Raw genomic sequence first — 27,865 nt, forward strand, 5'->3', positions numbered from 1 at the left:
TAGCTTTTAAAAGTTTTTGCTTATCAAACAGTCAAAACAATGCATATTGTAGAAACATATACACAGCAAGTATTGGCAGTTTCCACTTTCTCTAAAGAAATAAGCAGTGGCTGGGTTGGATACATGCTTTTGGCAGCCATTTTACTTGCGGGAATTTTCTAATGGTGGTTAGAATTCTCATATGTCGATTTGGAATATATGTGGAAAGTGGTGGGAAATGAAAGTGGGAGGTGGTGGGAAAAGAGCATCAGGAATATTGGCCAGTTATGGCCAGTAGCTGGTATAGTAGTGTAATTTTACTACTATTAAGTAATTTTCCTAGAGCTATTGATGCTTCTTTCAGGTTGATTTATTCAGTCTTGTGGTTTTATTTATGGCCTATTCCTAATTTTTGGTCTCAGTCATAAATTTTAATGACCTGCTTGCAAGTATTTGGAATATTGTAATAATGCAAATTAACACTCACAATACTTACAAGAAGTATATTACATGCTTTTTCTATTTGGTTTAAAACAACGTTTTATGGAAATGTTTATATTTGAATCTCAGGAATTTAGCCACCATGTCGAGTTAAGTTTGCAGGAAAATATTCTGTGAACTATATATATTGCAGTCAAACATTTCTGTGTTCTTATCCTGGTAGTAAGGGGATTAGAAGAAGGAGTAAATGAAGTTTGCAGAGATTTGTCTGTCTTCCCTTAGTAGAGAGCAGTAGGGAAAACAGTGGCTCTGGAACCAGGCTGCCTAAGTTTGCTTCTTGCCTCCTAGCTAGGTGACCTTAAGTAAATTTTTCTTCCTTCCATACTTAGATTTGTTTTTTGTTTTTGGGTTTTTTTTTTTACATTTCTTATAGCTCCAGGAATTTTTTCCCCCCTTGAATTAAGACAAAGATGGGAAGCTCTTAAAATAACGAAGTAAAGGAAATAAATAATGGTTCAGTATTATCTTTGGTTGCAACATGTGATTATTTATTCTCCTTTATTTCACCCCTAAATTGCCTGTATTTTATAAGGCAGACTCAATTTTTTTTTTTTTTTCTGAAGCTGGAAACAGGGAGAGACAGACAGACTCCCACATGCACCCGACCGGGATCCACCCGGCACGCCCACCAGGGGGCGACGCTCTGCCCACCAGGGGGCGATGCTCTGCCCCTCTGGGGCGTCGCTCTGTTGTGACCAGAGCCACTCCAGCGCCTGGGGCAGAGGCCAAGGAGCCATCCCCAGCGCCCGGGCCATCTTTGCTCCAGTGGAGCCTTGCTGCGGGAGGGGAAGAGAGAGACAGAGAGGAAGGAGAGGGGGAGGGGTGGAGAAGCAGATGGGCGCTTCTCCTGTGTGCCCTGGCCGGGAATCGAACCCAGGACTTCTGCACACCAGGCCGACGCTCTACCACTGAGCCAACCGGCCAGGGCCTCAAATTTTTATTAACTTTAAAACTTTTGGGTATCAACAGAAATAGTAACAAAAACAAAACATACAATTACTGATTGTCTTATAAAGCTTAGGACCTTTAGAAGCTATTGTATATCACACACAACTTGAAGTAAGGAGGATAATGAGAGCTCATTTTATTTTTATGACAAATCACCTTGTGATGTAAGTTTTGTTTAAATGTTGGAAAGTTGTGTACTTAGTTGTTCAATGTGGGTAATTTTTAAAGAGGACATACTGTGTTCTTTTTATTATATTTGAGTTTCTAAAGTTATGATTACTTTTTAAAGTCGTAGGAAACTAGCAGAGATGAATTCCTGTTCTCACAAAACTGGAATTCTGAACATTTTTCTCCCCATAGATATATTGTTGTAGAGAATACTTAGATTTGGTGGTGCTATGATTTTAAGTACTGGCTTGGTAAGCTTAACCACCAAATTATGAAGAGTAAATTGTTTGTTTAGCCAGAACTCATTTCATAAGAAAATCTTCTATGAACTATACAATTACTTTCAGGTGGAAAAAAATAAATTTAAAAGTTAAATGCCTATCTTATGACCAAATTATTAAGAAATTTGTTTGCATGCCTTTACTTGGCACTTTTAGTGTAGTTCTGGTATTTTAGCATTTAACATATTAAAGGAGCAGATGACATGACACTGTATGAAGAGAACCCTAAACATTCTAACAAAAAACTATTAGAACTGCTAAATGATAGCAAAGTAGCAGAATACAAAATAAATATCCCCAAATCAGTTGCATTTATATACACCAGTTATGAACTATCAGAGAAATTAAGAAAACAATCCCATTTACAACTGCATTAAAAAAAATACACAGCAATGAATTTAACCAAGGATGTAAAATACCCTTACTTTGAAAATTGTAAGACACTGAAAAAAGAAATTGGAGATACAAAAAGGGGAAGCATATACCATGTTCATGGATAGGAAGAATTAATGTCATTAAAATGTCCATACTACTCAAAGCAATCTGTAGATTCAACACAATTCCTATTGAGATACCAATGGCATATTTCACAGAACTAGAACAAGTATTCCAAAAATTTATATGGAACCACAAAAGACCCTGAATAGCCTCAGCAATCTTGAGAAAGAAGAACAAAGTTGAAGGAATCATGCTACCTGATATCAAGCTATACTATGAGACCATAATAATCAAACAGTGTGGTACTGGCATCAAAACAGACATATAGAGAAATCAATGAACAATTAAGGAGCCACAATGAAGAACTGATGTTTCTCGTCTCTCTCCCTTCCTGCCTGTCTGTCCCTATCTGCCTTTCTCTCTGACTCTCTCTGTCTCTGCCACAAAAAAAACAACAACAAAACCAAAAAACAGACATAGATCAATGGAATAGAATAGAGTCCAGAAATAAACCCACACCTTTATGGTCAATATTTGACAAAGGAGGCAAAGTCATACAATAGGTAAAAGATAGTGTATTTAATAAATGGTGTTGGGAAAATTGGACAGAAGATATGTGTAGATAAATGAAGCCAAAACACCTTCTTACAGTATACACAGGAATAAACTTAAAATGGATTAAAGACTTAAATGTTAGGCTTGAAACCATATACTGTATTTCCCCATGTATAAGACCCTCTCATGTATAAGGCGCATCTTAATTTTGGGGCCTGAAATTTGGGGGAAAAAAAGGTATTACATAAAATTACTGAACTCATTTTATTCATTATAAACTTCATACAACTCTGTACCCACACGAAAAGGCAGGAAATGCAAGTAAAAAATCTACAACCACTGTAAGATGCAACCAGTTTTTAGACCCCAGATTTTTTGAAAAAGGGTGTGTCTTATACATGGAGAAATATGGTTAAGTCCTTGAAGAAAACATAGGCAGTAAAATCTTGAATATTTCACATAGCAATATTTTTTTTGATATAGCTCCTCAGGCAAGGGAAACAGGAAAAAAATAGCTGGGACTACATTAAAACTAAAATGTTCTTGTACAGTAAAGGAAACCATCAACAAAATGGAAAGACAGTCTACTGAATGGGAGGACATATTTGCCAATGATACATCTGATAAGGGGTTAATATTCAAAATTTATGAAGAACTTGTGAAATTCAACATTGAAAAACTAATCCAATTAAAAAATGAACAAAGGACCTGAAAAGACACCTCTTTAAAGAGGATATACAGAGGGTCCATCGACATATGAAAAGAAGTTCAAGGTTATCATCAAAGAAATGCAGATTTAAACCCACAGTGAGCCTAACCAGGTGATGGCACAGTGGATAGAGCATCGGACTGGAACACAGAGGACCCAGGTTCGAAACCCTGAGGTCACTGGCTTGAGCGTGGGTTCATGGGGTTACTGGCTTTAGCATGGGATCATAGACATGACCCTGTTGGTGGCTTGAGCCCAGGGGTGCTGGCTTGAGCAAGGAGTCACTTGCTCTGCTATACCCCCCCCCCCCCCGTCAAGGCACGAGAAAACAATCAATGAACAACTAAGGTGCTGCAATGAAGAATTGATGCTTCTCCTCTCTCTGTCTGTCTGTCCCTATCTGTTCCTCTCTCTGTCTCTGACACAAAAACAAACTACAATAAGCTATCTCCTCACACCTGTCAAAATGGCTATCATAAATAAATCAACAAACAAGTGTTGTTGAGAATGTGGAGAAAAGTGAATCCTTGTGTACTGTTAGTGGTAATGCAGACTGGTGCAGCCACTGTGAAAAGCAGTATGGAGTTACCTCAAAAAATTAAAAGTGGAACTGCCATATGACCTAGTGATTCCACTGCTGGGAATATATCTGAAGAAACCTGAAACACTAATTCAGAAGAATGCAGGCATTCCTATGTTCACTACAGCATTATTTACAATAGTAAAAATTTGGAAGTGACCCAAGTGCTCATCAGGAAATGAGTGGATAAAAAAAGCAGTGGTACATTTACATGATGGAATACTACTTGACCGTGAAAAAGAAGGAAATCTTATTTTGCGACAGCACTCATTGTATGGACCTGGAGATTATTATGTTAAGTGAATTAAGCCAGTCAGAGAAAGATAAGTACTGGATGATTTCATTTACATGTAGAATCTAATGAACAAAATAAACTAATAGCATAGAAACAGACTCAGCCCTGGCCACTTAGCTCAGTTGGTTAAGAGTGTTGTCCTGAAACAACAAGGTGATGGGTTCAACAAGGACTGTACCCATCTTCGGTCAGGGCACACACAGGAAGCAAGAAAGAAATGCGACTGAGTGGAACAACAAATGGTTCCCGTCCCCCTCCCCTCCCTCTTTCTCTCTCTGTCTTCCTAAAAATCAATAAAAATTAAGCCCTGGTCAGATAGCTTGGTTGGTTGGGCCATCATCCTTGAGTGTGGAGGTTGCCAGTTTGATTCCCAGGTCAGGGCACATGCAGGAGTAGCTTGATATTCCTGTCTCTCCCTGCCTCTTTCAAGGAAAAAGAGAAGAAAAAAGAATAGAAGCAGACTCATAGATACAGAGACCAAAGTGACAGCTGTCAGAGGGAGGGAGAGTTGAGGGGCTGGGTGAAAAAGGAAAGGGATTATTAAGCAAAAAAACTAAACTCAGAGACACAGAATAGTATGGTGATTAGCAAAGTGCCAGGGTGTTGGGGGAGGTAGAAGAGGGTAGAGGGAGGATAAAGGGTGATGGAAGGAGACCTGACCGGTAATGGTGAACACACAGTACAGTGTACAGATGTGTTAGAACTGTGTACCTGACACCTATAATTTTATTAACCAATGTCACCCCAATAAACTCAATAAAAATACAAAGAAAATGCAAAAATAAAGGAGAAAGACAGAAAACCCATTAATCTTGGTGGAGAACAGCTATGTATGATAAATTTTTTTTTGTGTACAAATCTCTTGACAGTTTATTGAAAATAAAAGAAATTTATGTGGGAGGACATTGTTCCCCCAATTCTTGGATATCAGTTCAGTGACTCAGTCCTTAGTGGTCAAAGGTGATTGAACTTATGGTCAGTTGAACAGACATGACCAAATATTTTCCTGTTCTACAGGATCAATCTTTTTTTCATGTCTGTAGATTTCAGTGCATTTATATTGGGATACCTAGTTCTATTAGCTACTCAATTTCTCAAATTTCCATTGACATTTTGGTGGTTTAGTATAATAGGATGCTAAAATAAAGTATCTAGTTTGTAAGTATTCAACACATATGTCTAAAAATCTGATTAAAACATTAATATTTGTTTTCTTAATTTCCCCCGAGGTACACATCCCCTCTTGATAATCTTCTTGCTCTTAATTTTTAGTAAACTTTGGGGGGGGGGACTTTGGGAAGTAGAGAGGTTTCATTCCCTCCTTCCCACGTTCTTGCAGAGCAAGCCTACAGCTTTTATTTTTGTTTCTGATGTGCTTTCAATTTATCCTTACTGCTTGCTATTTGCCAAATTTGAGGTTCCTTATTCAGTAGCTGGTTTCATTTGGTTAAGGTAGAGGATCTGGCAAGGTGGGTGTGGTTTGAGAAAGTTGATGAGGCTGGAAAGGTAGACAGGTGCTAGGCTAAATGGTCAGAACTTTGTATCTCATTTTGAGGAATTTGTATTTTATCTTAGTTAGTGGAAATCCTCTAAAAAATTTGAAATGGATGAGGGACTGAGGCGAGGGGTTGGAGGAGGGGAACAACAAGATTTAGATACTCAGTTTTGAAAAGTAACTTTGATAACTGTGTTGAGGAAGATAGGTAAGAGGAGAAGGTACCATATGGATGAGAGAGCAGTGGTCCCCAGACTAGCAGCAGTGTTTCACCTTGGAACTTGTTAGAAATACCCCAGACCTGTTGAATCAGAAACCCTGGGGTAGGGTGCATCAGTCTGTGTTTTATTTGATTCTGATGCTTGCCCAAGTTTGAAACTAGGGATATGGAAGCCAATGAGGCTACATTATAGTTTGCAAATGCTGTTCACATTAATTGTGTAGTTGATTTTGTTGAAATGTTCATTATGTTCACGTTTCCCCTTCACAATCAAGAGAAATTGAGTAGACATCCAGGATTTTGTGCTTTAGTTATTTATGTAAAGACCTAATATTAAAAGATTTGGAAAGCTAGGGTACTGTGGTAATATATTATACGTACTTGTGAAAGGGGTCTCTGTCTAGGATCATGTGGGAAAATAAACTTCGATCAGTGGCAATACTGGAGTAGTCTAAAACCAGTAAGAGGTCTAGATGTTACTTGTATATGACATTGATTTGTCATGTGGCACTTGAAATCTGTATTAGGAAAAACTGATTGAAGATATAAATAGAGGGAACATGAATTTTTGTGGAGCCCAAAGGAAAGAGATGGTTGATTTTCCTAAGATTTGCTAAGTAGCTCTTGTGCAGTCAGTTCTGTAGCTATTAAGAGGTGGTCTACTTTTAGTTTTTGTATAATAGTTAGCTGATTTGTATCTAACCCAGTTTTCATTTATTTTTCTTTGAGGGTGTAAGGGCTCTGGATTTAAATTTCAACTTTATTGGAATAGGACTGAGTAAATCTGATAATTTTCTTTATTTTGCTGTTAGCTTTGCTGGGTGACCAGAAGTACAGGTAAAACAAATGCTTTGTAAATATCAAAATTGTGTCTTAAAGGATAAGTAATCTTTTTTTTCTCCTTCAAATTTTATTTCAGGACCCATCAGTTACACAGGTGACAAGAAATGTTCCACCAGGACTTGATGAATACAATCCATTCTCGGATTCTAGAACAGTAAGACTCTTCTTAATTATACTACTTTTAAATGTTAAAAGTGAAACTAAATAACAATTATATATCAATTATGCTTTAGTTAAATTTATGTAAAACAAGGTGTTAGTTTTTTATTTAGAATTTGGCAAATGAATTTTTATTTTTTTTAAACAGGAGGGATTATCAGTAGTAATTGAAAATTCTGTGGTCCTAGTGAAATACTTCAAGTTTTCTTTTATGTTTACAGGTTAAATCGCTAATAATCTGTTTAGATGTAAATCTTACTCGAGTACTTAAATAGGAGAGGGTAGTGTTCTTTTGGTATATGTGCCATATTCATGGTAATGTAGGATGATTGTTTTCTTACAATGAGAGAGACCTGTGTATGGACTGTACCATGAATATTGTATGATTGTCATTTGAAGGATGTTATTCTGAATAGCTTGGTAGACTAGAAGAATGTCTGAAACTTTATCTGGCCTAGGAACATATTCTTTTCTTCTTTTTATTATTTATTTATTTTGTATTCAGTGCGAGGAGGGGTGTGGGAGACTGCAAGCTGGTAAAGCCCGTGCAGTGTGAGGCTTAGCCAAAGTCTGAGTTCTCCCCCCACACCTCCATATTGGCTGTGAAGCTGAGTATTTGCACTCATCCCATCCCCCCACTTCACTTGCTTGCTTAAGTTGCTGGAAGCAATTTATATGCCCTTCCTCTCACCCTTTGTTTGTTCTCATGTTGGTTGATTTCTGTTATGCAGGGTGGAGGGTTTCTGCACTTGGGAGAATTCTTGGGTTGCCTTGGCAATGTGTGACTTTGTATCAGAGACTTCCTTATTTGCTTTTGGCTTTTTGCAAGCTATCTTTTGCCTTGCAAAGAGGCTGCCCAATCCCATCTTTTTTCTAAGTTTATTTCTTCATCAGTGCCATTCCCACTCAGGACCTGGAATTACTAGCTACGCTGGTTCTGGTTTGCAGCAAGTGGCGCCTGAACAAGAACCTGAGGAAGGGAAAATTAAACGAAAGGCAGGTGATGGAACTCTCCAAGTGCACTCAGTGAGTAAAGTTTTTGAGTATAGTTTTTGGGGAAAGTAGTGTTGGGAGTAATAAATTATGGGACAATTAGGGTCAAAAGTAAGGGACCTTTTTGTAAGAATACGTATGTAGCTAGAATGCTTTTTGCAATATGTTCAAGATGTGTGCCCCTGGTTCCCGGAGGAGGGAACAGATATTTCTGCTACAGGGGAGCAAGTAGGTCAAGTTCTGAAGAGGCAGTGGTTGTGAGGAGACTAGGGCAGGAGGAGTGAAGGTGGCAGTCTCTCTGGCAGTTGGTGCTGTGCTTTGTGGCTTGGGGGCCGAGGAACGTGGGGCAGTGCGGCTGCTCCTAGTTCTCTCCGGCTGCTTAGTTTGCTGTTCAGCTGGATTTGGGGTGGAGGAGAGGTCTCAGCATAGTCAACCTAAACTGCCAGTTGCTGCAGCTATGGAATTTGAGAAGGGATAGGAGACTCAGGTATTAGGAAAGTTACAGCTTTTCCTGTTATTGTCTGATTTTCTTTAATGTTTTAGCTACAATCCTCTGAACTCTCATTTTGTTTCTTTCCTATTCTTTGCCTGGAATTTAGACAGGGAACCCCTGGTGGATCTGATTACAAAATTTGCCAGCAGTTGCCGAGTATTTTTCTTGGGGAAGTTTTCCTTAGTTCCATCCATTGTCAGTCCCTCTGTCAGAAAATGCCCTGACTGAGATCAGGCAGGTGTCTTTCTAGTATGTTGTCCAAAATGTGTGTGCTTTTGAGGTCTGAATTAAGTTCTTGCGTGCAAAAATTGGAAATGCCGGCTCTTATACTGAAAAAATAGAAGTTTCATCCCTACATTTTTTGTTAAAATTGGAACTTGTAAGGAGTGCTCATTTAATTTAAATAGAATGGAATGTAGATCCTAAAGACTGCCGATTTAGTTTGTGTTTTATGAAGTCTTCTGAGTTGAGAGCCAAATAGCAACTAAGGTATTAGAATTAAACAGATTTATGTGTTATATTTGTGTTTCTGTGCTGTAAATTGTCTTGTTTGTGTGTGAAACTGTACTCAGGTCTCTGAAACAAAGGAATTGAGCAAAATTAAGCAGGTCCCTGATAAGTCATTTCAAGAATTTGTCTCAAACTGCTTCAGGCAGTTGGAAGAAAAGTATAGGATGCTAATTCTGCTTGTCAGGCCACATTCTGCAAAAGGGGCCCCGAGGAAATTGAGAATTTGGCTCCTCTGATGCCCTGAAATAGGCATAACAATACAAAAATGAAAATTCAAAGGACTCTTAAATACAGGAGCTGATGTATCTGTTATTGCTGAGCAACATTGGCTTTTTTCTTGGCTCATGCATGAAGCAGTCACAGAGCTGCGAGGCTTAGGGCAAAGTAAGTTCCCCCAACAAAGCTCTAGGTTTTTTACAACAGGAAGATAAAGTCATACTGGGCTTTTTCAGCCTTCTGTGCTCTCTAGATTGCCTGTTAATTTATGGAATAAAAATGTTTTGAAAGGTATGGGAGTGTTTGTTATTTATAAAAGCATATACTTATTTCCTTACTATCCTTAGGGTCAAGGCATTGTAGAGCCCATCAAATGCTTTATGGTCAATTATAAAAAATAAAAAAGGGAGTCATGCCCTGAAACTCCTGCAAATCTTCTTTATCATGCTTTTTACTTTAAAATTTTTTTTTGAATACTGATGTACAGGGCCATTCAGTGGCTGAGAGAATCTGGAATCCAACAAAGAAAGCCTTCCTTGAAGTAATTTGTTTTGAACATTTTCTCCTCAGGACTTACTGCAGCTGAGCATTTTACACCAGCTGAGCATTGGCCTAAGTCTCTCATGTTGTACCGGGATATATTAAATGGCCCTAAGTGGCAAAATTCAATCAAATTACTAACTTGGGGGGAAGGGTATATTCCAGTTTTGTAATGAACAGGTCCTCTTTGAATGCCAGCCTGGAACAAGGAACTGTGAAGCCTCATCGTGGATTGACATCAGCCTTTAGAAAGCAATCTGGTTCCCGAGATCCAGATTGCCCATTAAGTTTAAGGCAAAAGCTTAACGCGCTGGAAGCAGTGGTCATGGGACTTGGAAACCAGCTACAGAGAGTGAGAATGTGACAATAGTTCCAATGCCATGTGGATTTTTCCTGAGTGTGACTCCTGCTCCTTGTGACAGTTCTCAATGGGACTGAAGTAGGGTTGGATTGCATCTGCAGGGAATGTGGAACGGTGATGGTGTCAGCATGGATTAGCATTAATTTACTAAGGACATTCAAAACAGCAAAGACTCTATTATAGATCCTGCTGTATTGGCTAAGAATTTGCTTGATAATCTAAAAGGCTTTCATCCCTTTAATGTATTAGGACACTTGTCTGGACATCTGTTAGAATTGGCTATACTAATTTTGTGTTTGTTCTGTATTTTTCCAGTCTGCATCTGAATTGGAATCTGGGAAACTGGAAAATCAGATGAATGCAAATCTCAGCACACAAATTAAAAAAGAGAGGTGGGGATATGTGGGAGACTGCAAGTTGGCAAAGCCCATGCAGTTTGAGGCTTAGCCAAAAGCTAAGTTCTTCCCCCACACCTCCATATTGGCTATGAAGCTAAGTATTTGTACTCATCCCTTCCCCCTCTCTTCACTTGCTTAAGTTGCTAGAAGCAATTTACATGCCCTTCCTCTCACCGTTTGTTTGTTCTGTTCTGATGTTGGTTGATTTCAGTTATACAAGGTGGAGGGTTTCTGCACTTGGGAGAATTCTTAGGTTGCTTTGGAGATGTGTGACTTGGTATCAAAGAATTCCTTATTTGCATATGGCTATATAATAAAGCAGATTGGGGGCTCTTGGCTTTTTGCAAGCTATCTTTTGTGTTGCAAAGAGACCTCCCAATCCCATCTTTTTTCTGTCTTAAATTTATTTCTTCATCAGTGCCATTCCCACTCAGGACCTGGAATTACTAGCTATGCTGGTTCTGGTTGGCAGCAGAGGGGAGGCAGAGAGAGAGACTCCCACATGTGCCCTGACTGGGTCTACCCGGCAAGACCACTAGGGGGTGATGCTCTGTTCATCTAGGGCATTGCTTCGTTGCTCAGCAACCAAGCTCTTCTTAGTGCCTGAGGCAGAGGCCATGGAGCCATCCTCAATACCTGCAGCCAACTCTTTCCAATCTAGCCATGGCTGCATGAGGGGAAGAGAGAGAAGAAGCACAGGGGGAGGGATAAAGAAACAGATGGTCGCCTCTCCTGTGTTCCCTGACCAGGAATCAAACCTGGGACTTGCACATGCCGGGCCAATGCTCTACTGCTGAGCCAACTGGCCAGGGAGGAACATATTCTTTTCAAAATTTAGTCTTGATTTATAAAATGTAGGAGTATGAAAAAAAATTCTTATACAACAGAGGTTCTTTATGCTGGATGCATATTAGAAGCACCAGGGGAGTTTTATTACATTATCCATGAAGACCCTAATATCTTATGGTTAGGACAGTTGTTTTTTGTTGTTGTTGTTGTTTGTTTTTCTCTTAATCCTTTTATTGTGAGCCAGTTTTGAGAACTATTGACATAAGTTCTGTTGAGATTTCTCCCTCAACATTTCTCTGGCAGATAATTTTGTCTTCTGTGTTTGAATCTTGATTTAAATATCATACTCATGATGTCCCTAGTTTTAAAACCATTGTTGGCTTTTGAAATGTTATCCTCTTAACAGTATTAGAGTTCTTCAGTTGTATGCTTGGAAATACATTATCAGTATATAATGATCCTTACTCAATCATCTTTTTCTGATGTATGATTTTTGTAGTCTAGAGAAGAATTCAAAAATATTGTGTAGGGTTTTGCTTGAAAACTTTTCAAGATTTATTAACTTTAGTTTTTAGAAGAACTTTGTACAAAGTGAGAGCATTAAAATACGAATGAACTTTAAAATTTCACTTTATTTTGAAGCCCTCATTTAATACCCTTTGCTTATGTGTAGCAACTGCAACCCAGGCTGAGATCACAGATATTAATTGAGCAAGTAAATTTTAGATTGAACCATGTCAAGTGGCCATTAAATGGACCAGTTTTTTTTGTTTTGTTTTTTCATTTTTTCTGAAGCTGGAAACGGGGAGAGACAGACAGACTCCCACATGCGCCCGACCGGGATCCACCCGGCACGCCCACCAGGGGCGACGCTCTGCCCACCAGGGGGCGATAATCTGCCCATCCTGGGTGTCGCCATGTTGCGACCATAGCCACTCTAGCGCCTGGGGCAGAGGCCACAGAGCCATCCCCAGCGCCCGGGCCATCTTTGCTCCAATGGAGCCTTGGCTGCGGGAGGGGAAGAGAGAGACAGAGAGGAAAGCGCGGCGGAGGGGTGGAGAAGCAAATGGGCGCTTCTCCTGTGTGCCCTGGCCGGGAATCGAACCCGGGTCCTCCGCACGCTAGGCCGACGCTCTACCGCTGAGCCAACCGGCCAGGGCCTAAATGGACCAGTTCTGACATGTAAAAATGGCGATTTCATCTGGTGGGGTGGAGATGGGAATAAGACTTTTTAAAGTTTGCTGATAAAGAATAAAAACAAGTTTTTATATAATTTTTTGAAAGATTTTACTAGCAATAAATATGTTTAACCTTGACAGGAGCTGCTTCAGATTATTTTTTATCAGTGATAGCAGTATTATTCTTTTTCAAGTTGTCTACTTTGTGCCACGTGCTTTGTCTATATTTTATTGAATTCTTATAGCATTCAAAATTAATACTTTTTAAATGAAGACTCTAAGACAAAGGTCATCTAGCTTATAAGTGGCATAACTGATTTATAAACTCATCTGTTTTTTTGTAAAACTTTTGCCTTTTCCATTTTGCTAATATGGGGGTCCTTGGGTTACAACACAGCTCCATTCCTATGACAGTAATGTAACCCAAATTTTTGGTGTATGTTGAAACACACCCTAGGCTATGTCACCCACCTATCCTAACACAGTTGTAAAATCATAATCTAGAACATAAAAACACAACTAAATCACAGAAAAAGGAAAAGGACAAATATACTGTACACTATATTGTAGTAACAAAAAATGACAAAAATGAGTATAAAAGAAAGTATGATGCTAACAGCGTAAACCGAAACACTCACATCTCAATTATTTTAAGTTTTTATGTGAGTGAGCACCGTAAACACGAAATATCTGTTGAGACTGTCAATACCTGAGAACCCCCGTACTGTCTTTAGAGATAGATGCCTAAGAAATAGAAGATATAGTCCCGCTATATGAACACTGAATATTTTCTCACCTAATATATCCAGGAAAAACAAAATGTAAAAATGTAAATTATGGTCAAATGTTGAGATTTTATAGTTAAGGAAAGGTTTAAGTAGGTACATAAGCAAGAAATAATGACAAGCCATTTTTACAATGAAACACTGATACAATGCCAGAACCAGGAAAGTTATTATGAGAGCACTTGTGTATTTCCACTGAACTTTCTATATGGTGAAAAGCACAGTTGAAATAATAAAAAAAAAATTAAAAATGTATTTGTTTCCTTTATGTGTGATTTCAGAAATTTGTCTTTTTTTTCCCCTTGTATGACCATGACTATTTTTCAAAACAGATTAGATGCACTTGGATAATTGATTTAAGTGATATATTAGAATTTAATCTAAATATTATTTTAGTGGTGGTGTGAATATAATTGGTGGTTTTCATAGTCAAAATGAAGCTTTGTTGCTTAAAAGTGTGGTGAGCTATTTGAGGTCAGCTAGGAAGATCCTTCAGAAGGGTGAGTGTATAGAAAATTTCTGCCTTTTTCTTTTCCTCTTTTTAAGATTAGATTTTCTTTTATGTTTGGTTTTCTGTCTAAATGGACACTTTAGTGTATTGAAGGAAGGCAACAATTAAATATTTTAATAATTTTAATTTATAGATTAATTCACTCTAATTATACATTCAGAGAAAGGAGTTTTCACAATATAAACTATGTCAGTATGCTGGCAATATATCAGAAGGCTAGATGTGTTATAAAAGTTGAGGGCAGTCTTGAGTTATGATATAATTTATGTTTTTTGAACTAAAATGCATTTTCCCATTGAACTTACACTGAGCATGGTGGGTAGGTTCCCCTACCTGTTCTTTAAAATTTAATGTATAAATTACTAGAATTGGTTCAACCTTGGGAATCAGTGTGAATTATGGAGGATATTTCTCTTTTAACTTAGGTAACAGTTGAAAATGCATGCTGTAGTTTGATTTTTCACTAGTTTCAGCCCCTGGTGATGGCATTCATGGCTTTGGAGATGGTGTCTTCTGGGTACTGAAGTACAGGGATAGGAACATCTCTGTGTGTGGGCAAGTGTGGCGCTACTGATGCAAATCCTTAGTGACATTTCTCAGGGCCTTGGCTTGCTGTCATGCTGATTTTCTTAGGGATAGGCTACTGCAGGGGTTGGGAACCTATGGCTCACGAGCCAGATGTGGCTCTTTTGATGGCTGCATCTGGCTGGCAGACAAATCTTTAATAAAAAAAATAATGTTAAAAATATAAAACATTCTCATGTATTACAATCCATTCATTTCCTACTGCTCATGTTAATGGTTGCGGGTGGCTGGAGCCAATCACAGCTGTTTTCCAGGAATACACCAAATTTTTATTGGATAATGTGTAACGAACATGGGTCGTTGTGAGGTCAGGAAGTAAACTTCCCTCCTTTTAATCAAGTAGTTAGCTAGCTAATTGCAGAAACCCTTTCGTCGAAGATGGCTAAAAGTAAAAAAGATGAGGAGTATTGTACTTTTCCGCAGGAATGGACAGAGGAATTTGCCTTTGTGGAGAGAGCAGGTTCTGCAGTGTGTCTAATATGCAAAGATAAAATTGCATCGATGAAATGGTCAAATATTTATATAAAGCGGCACTTCGACACATGCCATACTACATTTGCATCGAAATATCCAGCGGGGGACAGCAGGAAGAAAGCATGTTGAGCTACTGTGCAGAGTGCAAGCTAGTCAGCATCAACTCCGTGTTTGGACCCAACAAGGTGACTGGAATTCGGCTAGCTTTGCTGGTGCTTTAGCAATTGCGAAAAACGGAAAGCCATTCACAGATGGGGAATTTTCCAAAATATTCATGTTTGATGTTGCCAGTGAACTTTTTGATGACTTTTTGGATAAAGACAAGATAATCAAATGAATAAAAGACATGCCTCTAGGCCCTGGCCGTTTGGCTCAGTGGTAGTGCTTCAGCCTGGCGTGCAGAAGTCCCGGGTTCGATTCCCGGCCAGGGCACACAGGAGAAGCGCCCATCTGCTTCTCCACCCTTCCCCCCCTCCTTCCTCTCTGTCTGTCTTTTCCCCTCCCGCAGCCGAGGCTCCATTGGAGCAAAGATGGTCCGGGCGCTGGGGATGGCTCCTTGGCCTCTGCCCCAGGCGCTAGAGTGGCTTTGGTCGCAACAGAGCGATGCCCCGGAGGGGCAGAGCATCGCCTCCTGGTGGTGGGCAGAGCGTTGCCCCCTGGTGGGCGTGCTGGGTGGATCCCAGTTGGGAGCATGCGGGAGTCTATCTGACTGTCTCTCCCCGTTTCCAGCTTCAGAAAAATACAAAAAAAAAAAAAGAAAGCAGTCGATGAACGACTAGGGTGTTGCAACGTGCAATGAAAAACTGATTGATGCTTCTCATCTCTCTCTGTTCCTGTCTGTCTGTCCCTGTCTGTCCTTCTCTCTGACTCTCTGTCTCTAAAAAAAAAAAAAAAAAAAAGAAAAAAAGAAGACATGCCTCTGTCGGCAAGAACTGTTCACGATTGTACCATCATGATGGCAAATCAAATTGAGGCAACACAAGTGAAGGACATAAATGCAGCAACATTCTTTTCTCTCACTTTGGATGAGTCAACAGACGTAAGCCATTTATCCCAGTTCAGCGTGATTGCAAGGTATGCTGTTCATGACACACTACGTGAGGAAAGTCTTGCTGTTTTGCCTATGAAAGAGACAACAAGAGGGGAGGATTTATTCAAGTCTTTCACTGAATTCACTAAAGAGAAAAATCTACCGATGGATAAACTTATTTCGGTGTGTACTGATGGTGCTCCGTGCATGGTGGGGAAAAACAGAGGATTCGTAGTGCTTCTTCGTGGACATGAAAAGAGACCCATCCTAAGTTTTCACTGCATCCTACATCAGGAGGCGCTTTGTGCTCAGATGTGTGGCGAGCAGCTTGGTGAGGTGATGTTGCTGGTCATTTGGGTGGTCAACTTGACTGTTGCCCGAGCTTTAAATGATCTCCAGTTTAAAACACTGCTGGATGAAGTTGGGAATAATTATCCTGGTCTGCTTCTGCACAGCGATGTGCGTTGGTTGGCAAGAGGGAAGGTGCTCAGCCGTTCGCGGCTTGTCTGAGTGAAATCCAGAATTTTCTTGAAATGAAAAACGTTGAGCATCCTGAGTTAGCTAACACTGAGTGGCTCCTGAAGTTCTGCTATCTTGTGGACATGACTGAACATCTGAACCAGCTCAGTGTGAAAATGCAAGGCGTTGGAAGTACAATCTTATCCCTTCAACAAGCCATGTTTGCATTTGAAAACAAGCTGGAACTCTTCATCGCGGACATTGAAACAGTTCGTTTACTACACTTTGAAAAACTGGGTGAGTTTAAAGATGCATGTACAACAAGTGACCCTGCTCAACATCTTGATCTCCAGCAGCTAGCGGGCTTCACATCTAATCTCCTGCAGTCATTCAAAGTGCGCTTTGGAGAATTTCTTGAATGCACTCGTCTTTTTTTTTTTTTTTTATAAATAAATTTTTATTAATCTTAATGGGGTGACATCAATAAATCAGGGTACATATATTCAAAGAAAACATGTCCAGGTTATCTTGTCCTTCAATTATGTTGCATACCCATCACCCAAAGTCACATTGTCCTCTATCACCTTCTATCTAGTTTTCTTTGTGCCCCTCCCTCTACCCTTTCCCCTCTCCCTCCTTCCCTACCTCCGCGCCCCCCTCCCCCATAACCACCACACTCTTGTCCATGTTTCTTAGTCTCGTTTTTATGTCCCACCAATGTATGGAATCATGCAGTTCTTGTTTTTTTCTGATTTACTTAGTTCACTCCATATAATGTTACCAAGATCCCACCATTTTGTTGTAAATGACCCGATATCATCATTTCTTATGGCTGAGTAGTATTCCATAGTGTATATGTACCACATCTTCTTTATCCAGTCTTCTATTTTTTTTTTTACAGTGATTAGAGCCTGTAAGCAAACTCTTGGCCAATACAACAACAATCCATAAAAGAGTAGTGTCCTTAACATGTTCACCAAGTCCAAGTTGGCACCAACACCATTCCAGATCCCTGCAAATGCAACCCAACCCCAGTTCAGTCCATTAGGAGCTGTCCCAAGGAGCAGGAGTCCAGAAAAAGTCCACATCCAGGAAAAGTTTGCATGGCACTGGAATTGTTGTCATAATTCTATACTTTGCAGCTCACGTCAAAGTCCCAATGACCACTGCTTCTAGCTGGTAATGATTCAGGTAGACTAGAAAAACCATCTGTAGCATGTGTGGAGATGGAGCTTCTGTTCTCCTCTGCCTGGAGAGATGAGACCAGGGTGCTATTCCCTGGAGCTCTGCAACTGTGGCGTGGTAAAGAGAACCTTGGGATACACTAATAAGCTGGGTGGCAAAGGTAAATTCATAATAGAAGTTGGCAAAAGGGGGAGAGAGAGCTCTAAATAAGGAGTAGGTCCTAGCCTGAAATATGAGTGGGGCATTGAGGTAGGAATAAAGGAAGCACTATATATTAAACAAAGTGGCAGAAAATAGGACTGTGAACACCCACAACAGAGATCTTCGAGGGAAGAATAAAAAACCTGACTATTTAGGCAAGACATAGTTAAGTGGCCTTGTGCAAATGAGATCAGTTTACCTGCTTCTTGGAAGAAATACCCTAGGCTCGTCCATAGTGTCGTAGATGGGGCCGACGGCTCTGGGCACCTTCAGCCTTCAGTGGCAAACCCCAGCATTCTGGGCAAGGTTAGGTCATAGGTGGCTGGAGCAGGGCTGGAAGAGACTGAACCCTCCCTTAGAGGAATGAGGGGGAAGCCTACCTTCCAGTGTCCCTTTTTTCTCACAGCAAAGGCATGTAAGCCTGGCAGGCTTTAGCTCAATGACCTTCCTTTCCACTATTGAAGCAGGACCCAGATGGAATGCTATGAGACCCCTTTGGGGCGTTGGAGCCTTTAAGGGCGTATCCTAAAAGCTGGTAGTTCACCTGATCTCTATTGGGCTTTTTCTGCCTCTTGGTGCCTTAAAAGCCATGCTCAGAAGATCTCGCTGAGGGGTTTGAGGATCCCCATCCACCTACATAAACCTTTTCCATATATCTGGAGCTATTTGGAAAAAGACAAAACAGTGTTATTAGCTGGATCAAATAAAAGAAGGTAGACGTTTGCAGGAGAAAAAAATTTGGCATCTCCTGTTCATCAGTGTTCAAAAGAAATTAAATTTTTTTTAAGTAAAAAGCATGATATGGTTGACCCATAGGAGTTCCAGGATATGACTCCCCCCTTGTAAATTTTTTTTAAATTGACCTTAAAATATTTGCTGGGTACACTTCAATAATACCTTGACTTTAAAGATTGTAAGAAATACCCATAATTCGAAAGGTTTGACAAAATACAGTAAATGCGGCCCTGGCCGGTTGGCTCAGTAGTAGAGCGTCGGCCTGGCGTGCAGAAGTCCCGGGTTCGATTCCCGGCCAGGGCACACAGGAGAAGCGCCCATTTGCTTCTCCACCCCTCCCCCTCTCCTTCCTCTCTGTCTCTCTCTTCCCCTCCCACAGCCGAGGCTCCATTGGAGCAAAGATGGCCCTGGTGCTGGGGATGGCTCCTTGGCCTCTGCCCCAGGCGCTAGAGTGGTTCTGGTCACGGCAGAGCGACACCCTGGAGGGGCAGAGCATCGCCCCCTGGTGGGCAGAGCGTTGCCCCCTGGTAGGCGTGCCAGGTGGATCCCGGTCGGGCGCATGCGGGAGTCTGTCTGACTGTCTCTCCCCGTTTCTAGCTTCAGAAAAATACAAAAAAAAAAAATACAGTAAATGCTTTTGCTACATATGCAGGAGCATTGTCCATTTTAACCTGTTTAGGAAATCCAATAATAGAAAAATGCATACAGACAATGAGCTATAACATGTTTAGCAGCCTCTCCTGTTCTGGCAGAGGTTACTATAAATCCCGAATAAGTATCCACTGTAACGTGGACATAGGACTGTTTGCCAAATGAAGGTATATGAGTAACATCCGTTTGCCAAAGTTGTCCTGGTAGGAGTCCTTGAGGGTTAACTCCAAATGAAGGTACAGATTGTAGAGTAGAACACCTTAGACAGGATTTACCAATCTGCCATGCTGCTTCCCGAGAAAGTTGACACTGTTTACACAGGGCTGCAGCGTTCTGGTGATGAATAGTATGAGACTGAATTGCTTGATCTGTCATGGTTGCTCCAAATAATTTCCTTTTGGGTAGCTTGATCAACAAGGGCATTCCTTAGTGCTAAAACTCCAGGGAGCATGGAGTGAGCTCGAGTATGCCCTATAAAACATGGAACTCTATATTGACATAGAAGTCTTTGAAGAAGAAGGAACTGCTGAAATAGTTCATCAGCATTTGTCCCTAAGACAGCAGACTTTATAGTGAAAACAACCATAGTAAATATTTGCTGTCTGTATATAGATTAAAGGAGGAATATGGCAAATGCTGAAAAGCCATGATAATGGCATATAATTCTAGTCTTTGAGCTGATTTTAAGTTGACTGTTTTAGTATAAAGTTGTCCATTGATTTACAAAAGGGATTTGCCATTTAGTGGAAGTTTCCCAGAGCCATTGTTGTTGATCCTTTGAAAAAAGGAAGAACAATAATTTTGAGGCTCAAAACCTATAAGCTGTAAGGGTCACCTATGCCCCTTGATAATCCAGAAAGTGACAAGATCAAAATATGGAAGTGTAATCCATGGGCTGTTAGATGGTTCAATGTGCCCAAGCTGTAGCTGCTCTTGTACCAATCTAGCAGCTGCCCTAAGTTTCTCCTGAGAAAGGGGCCATTGGTTTACCCATACAGGATTATCTGATTTCCAAGTAATTGGGGTCTGCACAATGCATTATCGGGGTAGCAGGAGCTACCAAGGCCCCTGCGCGCTCATCTTTTTAAGTTCATCAACCATCCACATGAGTGTGCAGTGGACAGCGCCAACCTGAGTTACATCCCCGGTGTCTCTGTCAGAGATTTTGAGCTACAAGCTGCTGACTTGAAGGCCTCAGACATGTGGGTGAATAAGTTCAAGTCACTGAATGAAGATTTGGAAAGACTTGCACGACAGCAAGCAGAGTTGGCGAGCAAACACAAGTGGGGAGAAATGAAAAAACTTCAACCCGCAGACCAGCTGATTGTCAAAACTTGGAATGCACTTTCCGTCACATACCACACACTGCAGTGTGTGTGTGTTGCTGTACTGACAATGTTTGGCTCTACGTATGCATGTGAGCAGCCTTTCTCACATCTAAAGAACGTGAAGACCAACCTACGATCACATTTAATGGATGGAAGTCTCAACGCCTGCATGAAGCTTAACCTCACCACGTATCAACCAGACTTCAAAGCCATCAGCCAAACATGCAGCACCAGAAGTCGCATTAATGGTAAGAAGTACTTTATTCATCATTGGTTAGCAACAGCATAACAATGTTATTAAAAAGAATTGAGTCTTATTGTACTTTAAAAGTGTTGGTCTTACATAAAATGCACACATTTACTTGTATTTAGTGTTAAACATATTGTATGGCTCTCATGGAATTACATTTTAAAATATGTGCCGTTCATGGCTCTCTCAGCCAAAAAGGTTCCCGACCCCTGGTGTAAGATGATTCAGTACATAAAATAGAGTCATAAGAACTGGATTCTAATGTAGACCCTGCCACTGATTAGTCGGTAACTTGAGGCAATCCGTCTAACCGCTTTAGACATTTCCTTTTTCTTTAAATGTGTAAAAATGGAGGCAGAATGGAAAATGTTATGAGAAATAATTTCTAATATCAGTCTTTTTCTGAAAATGGATAGAAATTGTATTTAGTAGTTTACCTACATAATTGTATTTAATAGTTTGCCTATCTTTAACACTAAAAGTATTTTCTGTGCCTGTATGCCTGCCTTCATTTTTTTTCTTGTGCATTTTTTTTTTTATCTTTCCCTTCCTCTTTGGTAGCCTAAGTCTTGTTTTTCTTGGAGCTTATTATCTCTCCTTTCTGAAACCAATCTTCTTTGTTTCTAATCTCAATTAATGGAAACTGTTGCCCTGTATCCTCTTAGTGTTATTGGCTAGAAATACCTGCGTCCTTTTGGCTCAAACAACTTTTTTGTTTTGATTTTTTTTTTTACACCTAATCAGTTGCTACATCCTGTCACTTACACTTCCAGAAGATAGTACTTGTCTGTTCTCTTCATTCCCTCTAAACTGTGCTAGTTCAGGTACTCCTTTGAAATAGTACAGTGGCCTTTCTACTTACTTTTTTTTTTTTGCACTGTGACTAGATTATTTTCTGAAAGTAGAAGTCTTCGTAGGTCTACACTTGATAGAAATTATATATTGATTATGCATTGCCTATTTAGTAGTGTGGCAATATGGGGCTCTACATGATTTGACCTCAGATTGTCTTAAAAAATTTTTTAATGTGCTATTTTTAGAGCAGTTTTAGGTTTACAGAAAAATAGCAGAAAGTAGAGTCCTCAAGTATTTACCCCTCTGCTGTGTTTTTAGTGTTATCCTCTGATGTGCCATTTGCTTCAACTTAAGTCATCTACTGACTAACACCCAACCCTGTTGAGACCACCACCCCTAGACCTTTTATTGGTCATTGAATGGAGTCAAGAGAGACTGGGTTTGTTCATAATGCCTGGCTTCCCAAGATCATTCTCACCTCTTTCAGTGGATCCAGATGAACCTCTCATACTAGATATATTAATTTTCTATTGTCTTGTAATGAATTACTACAAACTTAGCAGCTTGAAAAAATATTTATTATTTCACCATTTCTGTGGATCAGAAATCTGGGCACAGCTTAACTGGGTCATTTACTCAGGGTTTTACAAGGCTTGATCAAGATATTATCTGGGCTGTATTCTCATCTAGAGGCTTTATTGGGGAAGAATCTGCTTCCAGGCTTATTCAGGTTGTTGACAGAATTAATATCCTTTTGATTATAAGACTGAGGGCCCTGTCTTTGCTGACTGTCAGCTGGTGACTGCCCTCAGTTCATAGATGCCATCCACAGTTCCTTAGCACGTGGCCTTCTCCAACATGGTCACTTACTTCATTGTCTGCAGAGTGTTTCTCACTCTAGGTTGCTAAAATGAAGTTTTACATAGTGTAACATAAGAGAATGACATCCCATTATTTATACCACATTTTGTTGGTTAGCAACAAGCATTGGACCTGCGTGTATTAAAGGAGAGGGTATTCTATAAGGATGTGACATCAGAAGGAGAGCGTCATTGAGGTCATTTAAGGGTCTGTACACTGCCCTGAAATAAGAATATGTTACTCCATATCTCTTCACACCCATTTCAAAGGGTTGGAGTAGAGCGCCCAGAGCTCCTGTCCCTTCTTGCCCACACACTTGTCTAAGTTTATCAGTACTAATCTTATTATGCCTTTTATTCCTGTTTATGTCAGTCTCTATAAGAAACCCCAGACTCCCAGGGTACTTTTCATGTCCTGGATTTTAATCCTCATGATGCACTGCACATTCTTATTCTGTCCGCTTCTATTTCCTTAATTTCTGAATCTTTCCATTATGCTCTGTAGAAGTCACAGTCCATTTTCATCAAAACCTGTACATCCTTATCCTTTTCTATGAATGTTTTGTCTTTTGCTCTGTTTATGTCCTCATAAACTGACCACTTTATGGAGACTCTTTTACCTTGCATCCTTCTCAAAAACTAGCTGCTTTTTCTCTCACAGTTCTTAGACAACTGGGCACAAAGGTGGGTGGGCCTGACTGGTGGGGCCGCAGCATATAAATTATCAACTTGGAACGCTGAGGTCGCTGGTTCAAAACCCCGTGGCCACTGACTGACTTTGAGTGCGGGCTCATCAGTGCAGGATTGTTGGCTTGAGCAGGGGAATTGTCCACATGATCCCAAAAGCTCACCAGCTTGAGCCCAAAGGTTGCTAGTATGAAAAGCCTAAGGTCACTCGCTTGAGCAAGGGGACACTGGCTTGGCCCCAGTCAAGGCACATTTGAGAAGCTCAGTGTACAACTAAAGTGACAGCAGCTACGAGTTGATGCTTCTCACTCCCTCCCTCCTTCTCTTGGAAGCAATCAATGCACAGTAAAGTGAAAGCAACTACAAGTTGATGCTTCTCACCCTGTCTTACCCTTCTCCCTTCCTGTTTCTCTCAAAAAAAAAAAAAAAAAAGTCAGGTTGATATCTTATTTCTCATTGCTGCTTCTGGACATACTTTCTTTTTTTCTATCTAAAAAATCTCCACCTTTGAATTTCATGTCATTAGATTATATTTGGGACCACCACTCTTTGTGGCTATTATCTACTGACTCCTGTAGAAATAACTCCTATTTCTCTTTCTAAAGCTTTCTTAATTTTAGTTCTTTTTTTTTTTTTTTTTTGTATTTTTCTGAAGCTGGAAACGGGGATAGACAGACAGACTCCCGCATGCACCCGACCAGGATCCACCCGGCACGCCCACCAGGGGGCGATGCTCTGCCCCTCCGGGGCGTCGCTCTGCCGCGACCAGAGCCACTCTAGCGCCTGGGGCAGAGGCCAAGGAGCCATCCCCAGCACCCGGGCCATCTTTGTTCCAATGGAGCCTTGGCTGCGGGAGGGGAAGAGAGAGAAAGAGAGGAAGGAGGGGTGGAGAAGCAAATGAGCGCTTCTCCTTTGTGCCCTGGCCGGAAATCGAACCCGGGTCCCCCGCACGCCAGGCCGATGCTCTACCGCTGAGCCAACCAGCCAGGGCCAATTTTAGTTCTTGATTTGCCATTGCTCTAAGACTATTCTGATTTTGAATTCTTAGTGATGGTATTCCCAACATTCTGACTCTCAGTTCCTTGACCTCATTTCTTCCATTGGTTTTTTTATTATTATTATTCATTTATAGAGAGGGGGGAGAGAAGGGGGGGGAGAGAGAGAGAGAGAGAGAGAGAGAAGAGGAGGGGAGGAGTGGGAAGCATTAACTTCCATATGTGCCTTGACCAGGCAAACCCAGGGTTTTGAACCAGCGACCTCAGTGTTCCAGGTTGATGCTTTATCCATTGCGCCACCACAGGTCAAGCTCTTCCATTGATTTTTCCCTTCCATGTTATCTCAAGTCATTCACTCCCCTGGTCATATCCTAGACTCATTGTAGTGACTATTCTATAATTTTAACGTGTTTTTTTTCGTCATCCCTGTAGTTCTTCAATTTCAACACCTCTTTAAACTCTACCATGCCTTCTAATTTTTTGATCCTACCTAGGTCACTGTCCTTTATTCACTTTGTCTTCTCTCAGCTTAAATTTCACATTCAATCATTATAATCACTCCCTTGTATGAACCTTCAACAGCCTTGCTTTCCCCTCTCCCCATTCTTTTGACATAGTCCCTTGGCTAAACACAAGTGTTGGTTAAATACAACTATATCCTCTGTCCATACTGTTAGCAGCCAAATACGGTTGGAGAAACTGTCCTAAGGGTCTCACTTTAAGTTCATGACAAGCTCTGAATTGTGCTGAATATTCTAGTCATTTAATTGTCTACTTTTTTTCCCCTCCTCCTCATCTTTAAATCTCTTCCATCTCTTCACTCTCAGTTGATATCCTTGCATATTTTGCTGAGAAAATTAAAGCAGTCAGTAGAGAACATCCATAGACATCCATGATCACTTCTGTCTACCAGCATTTGGACACATATACTCTGCTTTCTTGACTGTTATTTAGACATGAGCTATCGGTGCTTCTGTCTAAAGCCATTCTCTCTGTTTGTGCACTAAATTCTATACCCTCTCACCTTAAGAACTTTGCTAAATTGCCCCCTCCTACATTCTTAGTTTTTTTCACTTTCTACTGGGTCATTCTTATAAAAACGTGTTTTCCTCCATCTTAGCAAAAAGTCATGAAAATATATTCAGTTATTTTAGCAGCTTTTTGGGAAATATACTTAATATATACTCATTTAAAGTGTACAATTCAGTGTTTTTTAGTCATCATAGAGTTGCATAAGCATTGTCAAATTCTAGTTTTAGAATATTTTTGTTCCTCCCACTCCAAAAGAAACTGCATTTTTTAGCAGTCATTCACACTCCCCTTTACTGTTTAGCTTTAGGCAACTACTAATTTACTTTCTGTCTCTATAGATTTGCTTATTCTGGACATATCATATAAATGTAATCCTACGATATGTGGTCTTTTGTGTCTGCTTTTTTTTCACTTAGCATGATGTTTTCAGAGTTCTGTGTTGTAGCATGTATCAGTAAGTACTTAATTATTTATTTATTTTTTATTTTTAGTCAGAGACAGAAAGGGAGAGAGATGAGAAGCATCATCTCATAGTTCTGTTACTTTAGTTGTTCCTTGATTGCTTCTCATATGTGCCTTGACTAGCTTGCTCAAGCCAGCGACCATGGGATCATTTTGATGATCCCATGCTCTGGCTGCTGACCCTGCGCTCAAGCAGTGACCGCAGAGTTTTGAACCTGGGACCTCAGCATCCCAGGTAGATGCTCTATCTATTGCACTACCACCTGGTCAGGCCATTTCTTTTTATTTTTTTTATACCACTTTCTACTTATCCATCAGTTGATAGGCATTACATTTTTTTTCAGTGTTTGGCTATTATGAACATTCTGTGTGGACATACGTTTTCATTTCTCTTGGATATATATCTAGGAGTGGAATTGCAGGGTCATATAACACTGTTTAATATTTTGTAGTGCTACCACACTTTTCTCAAGCAGCTGTACCAGTTTACATTCACATCTGCAGTGTACAGTATAAGGGTTCAAATTTTTCCACACCCTTGTCAACATTTGTTACTGTTGTATAGCTATTCTTGTGGATATGATTTGATAGCTCCTTGTGCTTTTGATTTGTATTTCTGTAATGGCTAATGATATTGAAAAAATTTTAATATGTTTATTTGACATTTGTGTGTTGTCTTCGGAGAAATGTTCAGATCCTTTGTCCATTTTTAAATCAGGTTATTTTTGCCCTGGCCGGTTAGCGGTAGAGCGTCGGCCTAGCGTGCGGAGGACCCGGGTTCGATTCCTGGCCAGGGCACACAGGAGAAGCGCCCATTTGCTTCTCCACCCTTCCGCCGCGCTTTCCTGTCTCTCTCTTCCCCTCCCGCAGCCGAGGCTCCATTGGAGCAAAGATGGCCCGGGCGCTGGGGTTGGCTCTGTGGCCTCTGCCTCAGGCGCTAGAGTGGCTCTGGTCACAACATGACGCCCAGGATGGGCAGAGCATCGCCCCCTGGTGGGCAGAGCGTTGCCCCTGGTGGGCGTGCCGGGTGAATCCCGGTCGGGCGCATGCGGGAGTCTGTCTGACTGTCTCTCCCTGTTTCCAGCTTCAGAAAAATGAAAAAAAATAAAAAATAAAAATAAATAAATAAATCAGGTTATTTTTTTTAACTTTTTTTTCATCTTATTTTTATTAATTTTAATGCAGTGACATTGATAAATCAGGGTACATATGTTCTGGGAAAACATCTCCAGATTATTTTGACCTTTGATTATGCTGCATACCCCTCACACAAAGTCAATTAATCTCCATCACCTTCTATCTGGTTTTCTTTGTGCCCTACTCTCCCCCCACCCCCTCCTTTCCTTCCTTGCCCCCTCCCCACCCCTCCACCCCACTCCTTGTTACCATCACATTCTTGTCCATGTCTCTGAGTCTCATTTTAATGTCCCATCTATACCTGGGTTCATATAGTTCTTAGTTTTTTCTGATTTACTTATTTCACTCTGTATAATGTTATCAAGGTCCATCCATGTTATTGTAAATGATCCGATATCATCATTTCTTATGGCTGAGTAGTATTCCATAGTATATATGTACCAAAGCTTTTTAATCCACTCGTCCTCTGACGGACACTTGGGCTGTTTCCAGATCTTCGCTATTGTGAACAATGCTGCTATAAACATGGGGGTGCATTTCTCCTTCTGGAACCATTCTATGGTGTTCTTGGGGTATATTCCTAAAAGTGGGATGGCTGGGTCAAAAGGCAGTTCGATTTTCAATTTTTTGAGGAATCTCCATACTGTTTTCCACAGAGGCTGCACCAGTCTGCATTCCCACCAGCAATGCAGGAGGGTTCCCTTTTCTCCACATCCTTGCCAGCACTTATTCTGTGTTTTGTTGATGAGCGCCATTCTGACTGGTGTGAGGTGATATCTCATTGTGGTTTTAATTTGCATTTCTCTAATGATTAGTGATGTTGAGCATTTTTTCATATGCCTATTGGCCATCTGTATATCCTCTTTGGAGAAGTGTCTATTCATTTCTTTTGCCCACTTTTGATTTGATTATTTGTCTTCCTGGTGTTGAGATTTACAAGTTCTTTATAAATTTTGGTTATTAACCCTTTATCAGATGTACTGATATGTCAAGTATGTTCTCCCATTGTTTTAGATGTCTTTTTATTCTGTTCTTATTGTCTTTGGCTGTGCAA

General features: G+C 40.4%; 1 protein-coding gene across 3 annotated transcripts in view; it reads left to right on the top strand.

The window, feature by feature from the left end:
• SCAMP1 (secretory carrier membrane protein 1) overlaps window positions 1-27,865 on the top strand; it is a 132,167-nt gene that overhangs the window by 21,634 nt on the left and 82,668 nt on the right. Inside the window, exons 2-3 of one of the 3 annotated variants that reach the window (XM_066273627.1) lie at window positions 7,089-7,166; window positions 8,066-8,197. The exons of 1 other annotated variant lie outside the window; for it this stretch is intronic. In XM_066273627.1, coding sequence (XP_066129724.1) covers window positions 7,089-7,166; window positions 8,066-8,197 — 210 coding nt within the window. The remainder of the gene's footprint in view (window positions 1-7,088; window positions 7,167-8,065; window positions 8,198-27,865) is intronic. One more of the 3 variants, XM_066273628.1, reaches the window with a different exon arrangement.

This window comes from Saccopteryx bilineata, chromosome 4, assembly GCF_036850765.1.
Source record: "Saccopteryx bilineata isolate mSacBil1 chromosome 4, mSacBil1_pri_phased_curated, whole genome shotgun sequence".
In the NCBI taxonomy this organism is placed as follows: domain Eukaryota; kingdom Metazoa; phylum Chordata; class Mammalia; order Chiroptera; family Emballonuridae; genus Saccopteryx; species Saccopteryx bilineata.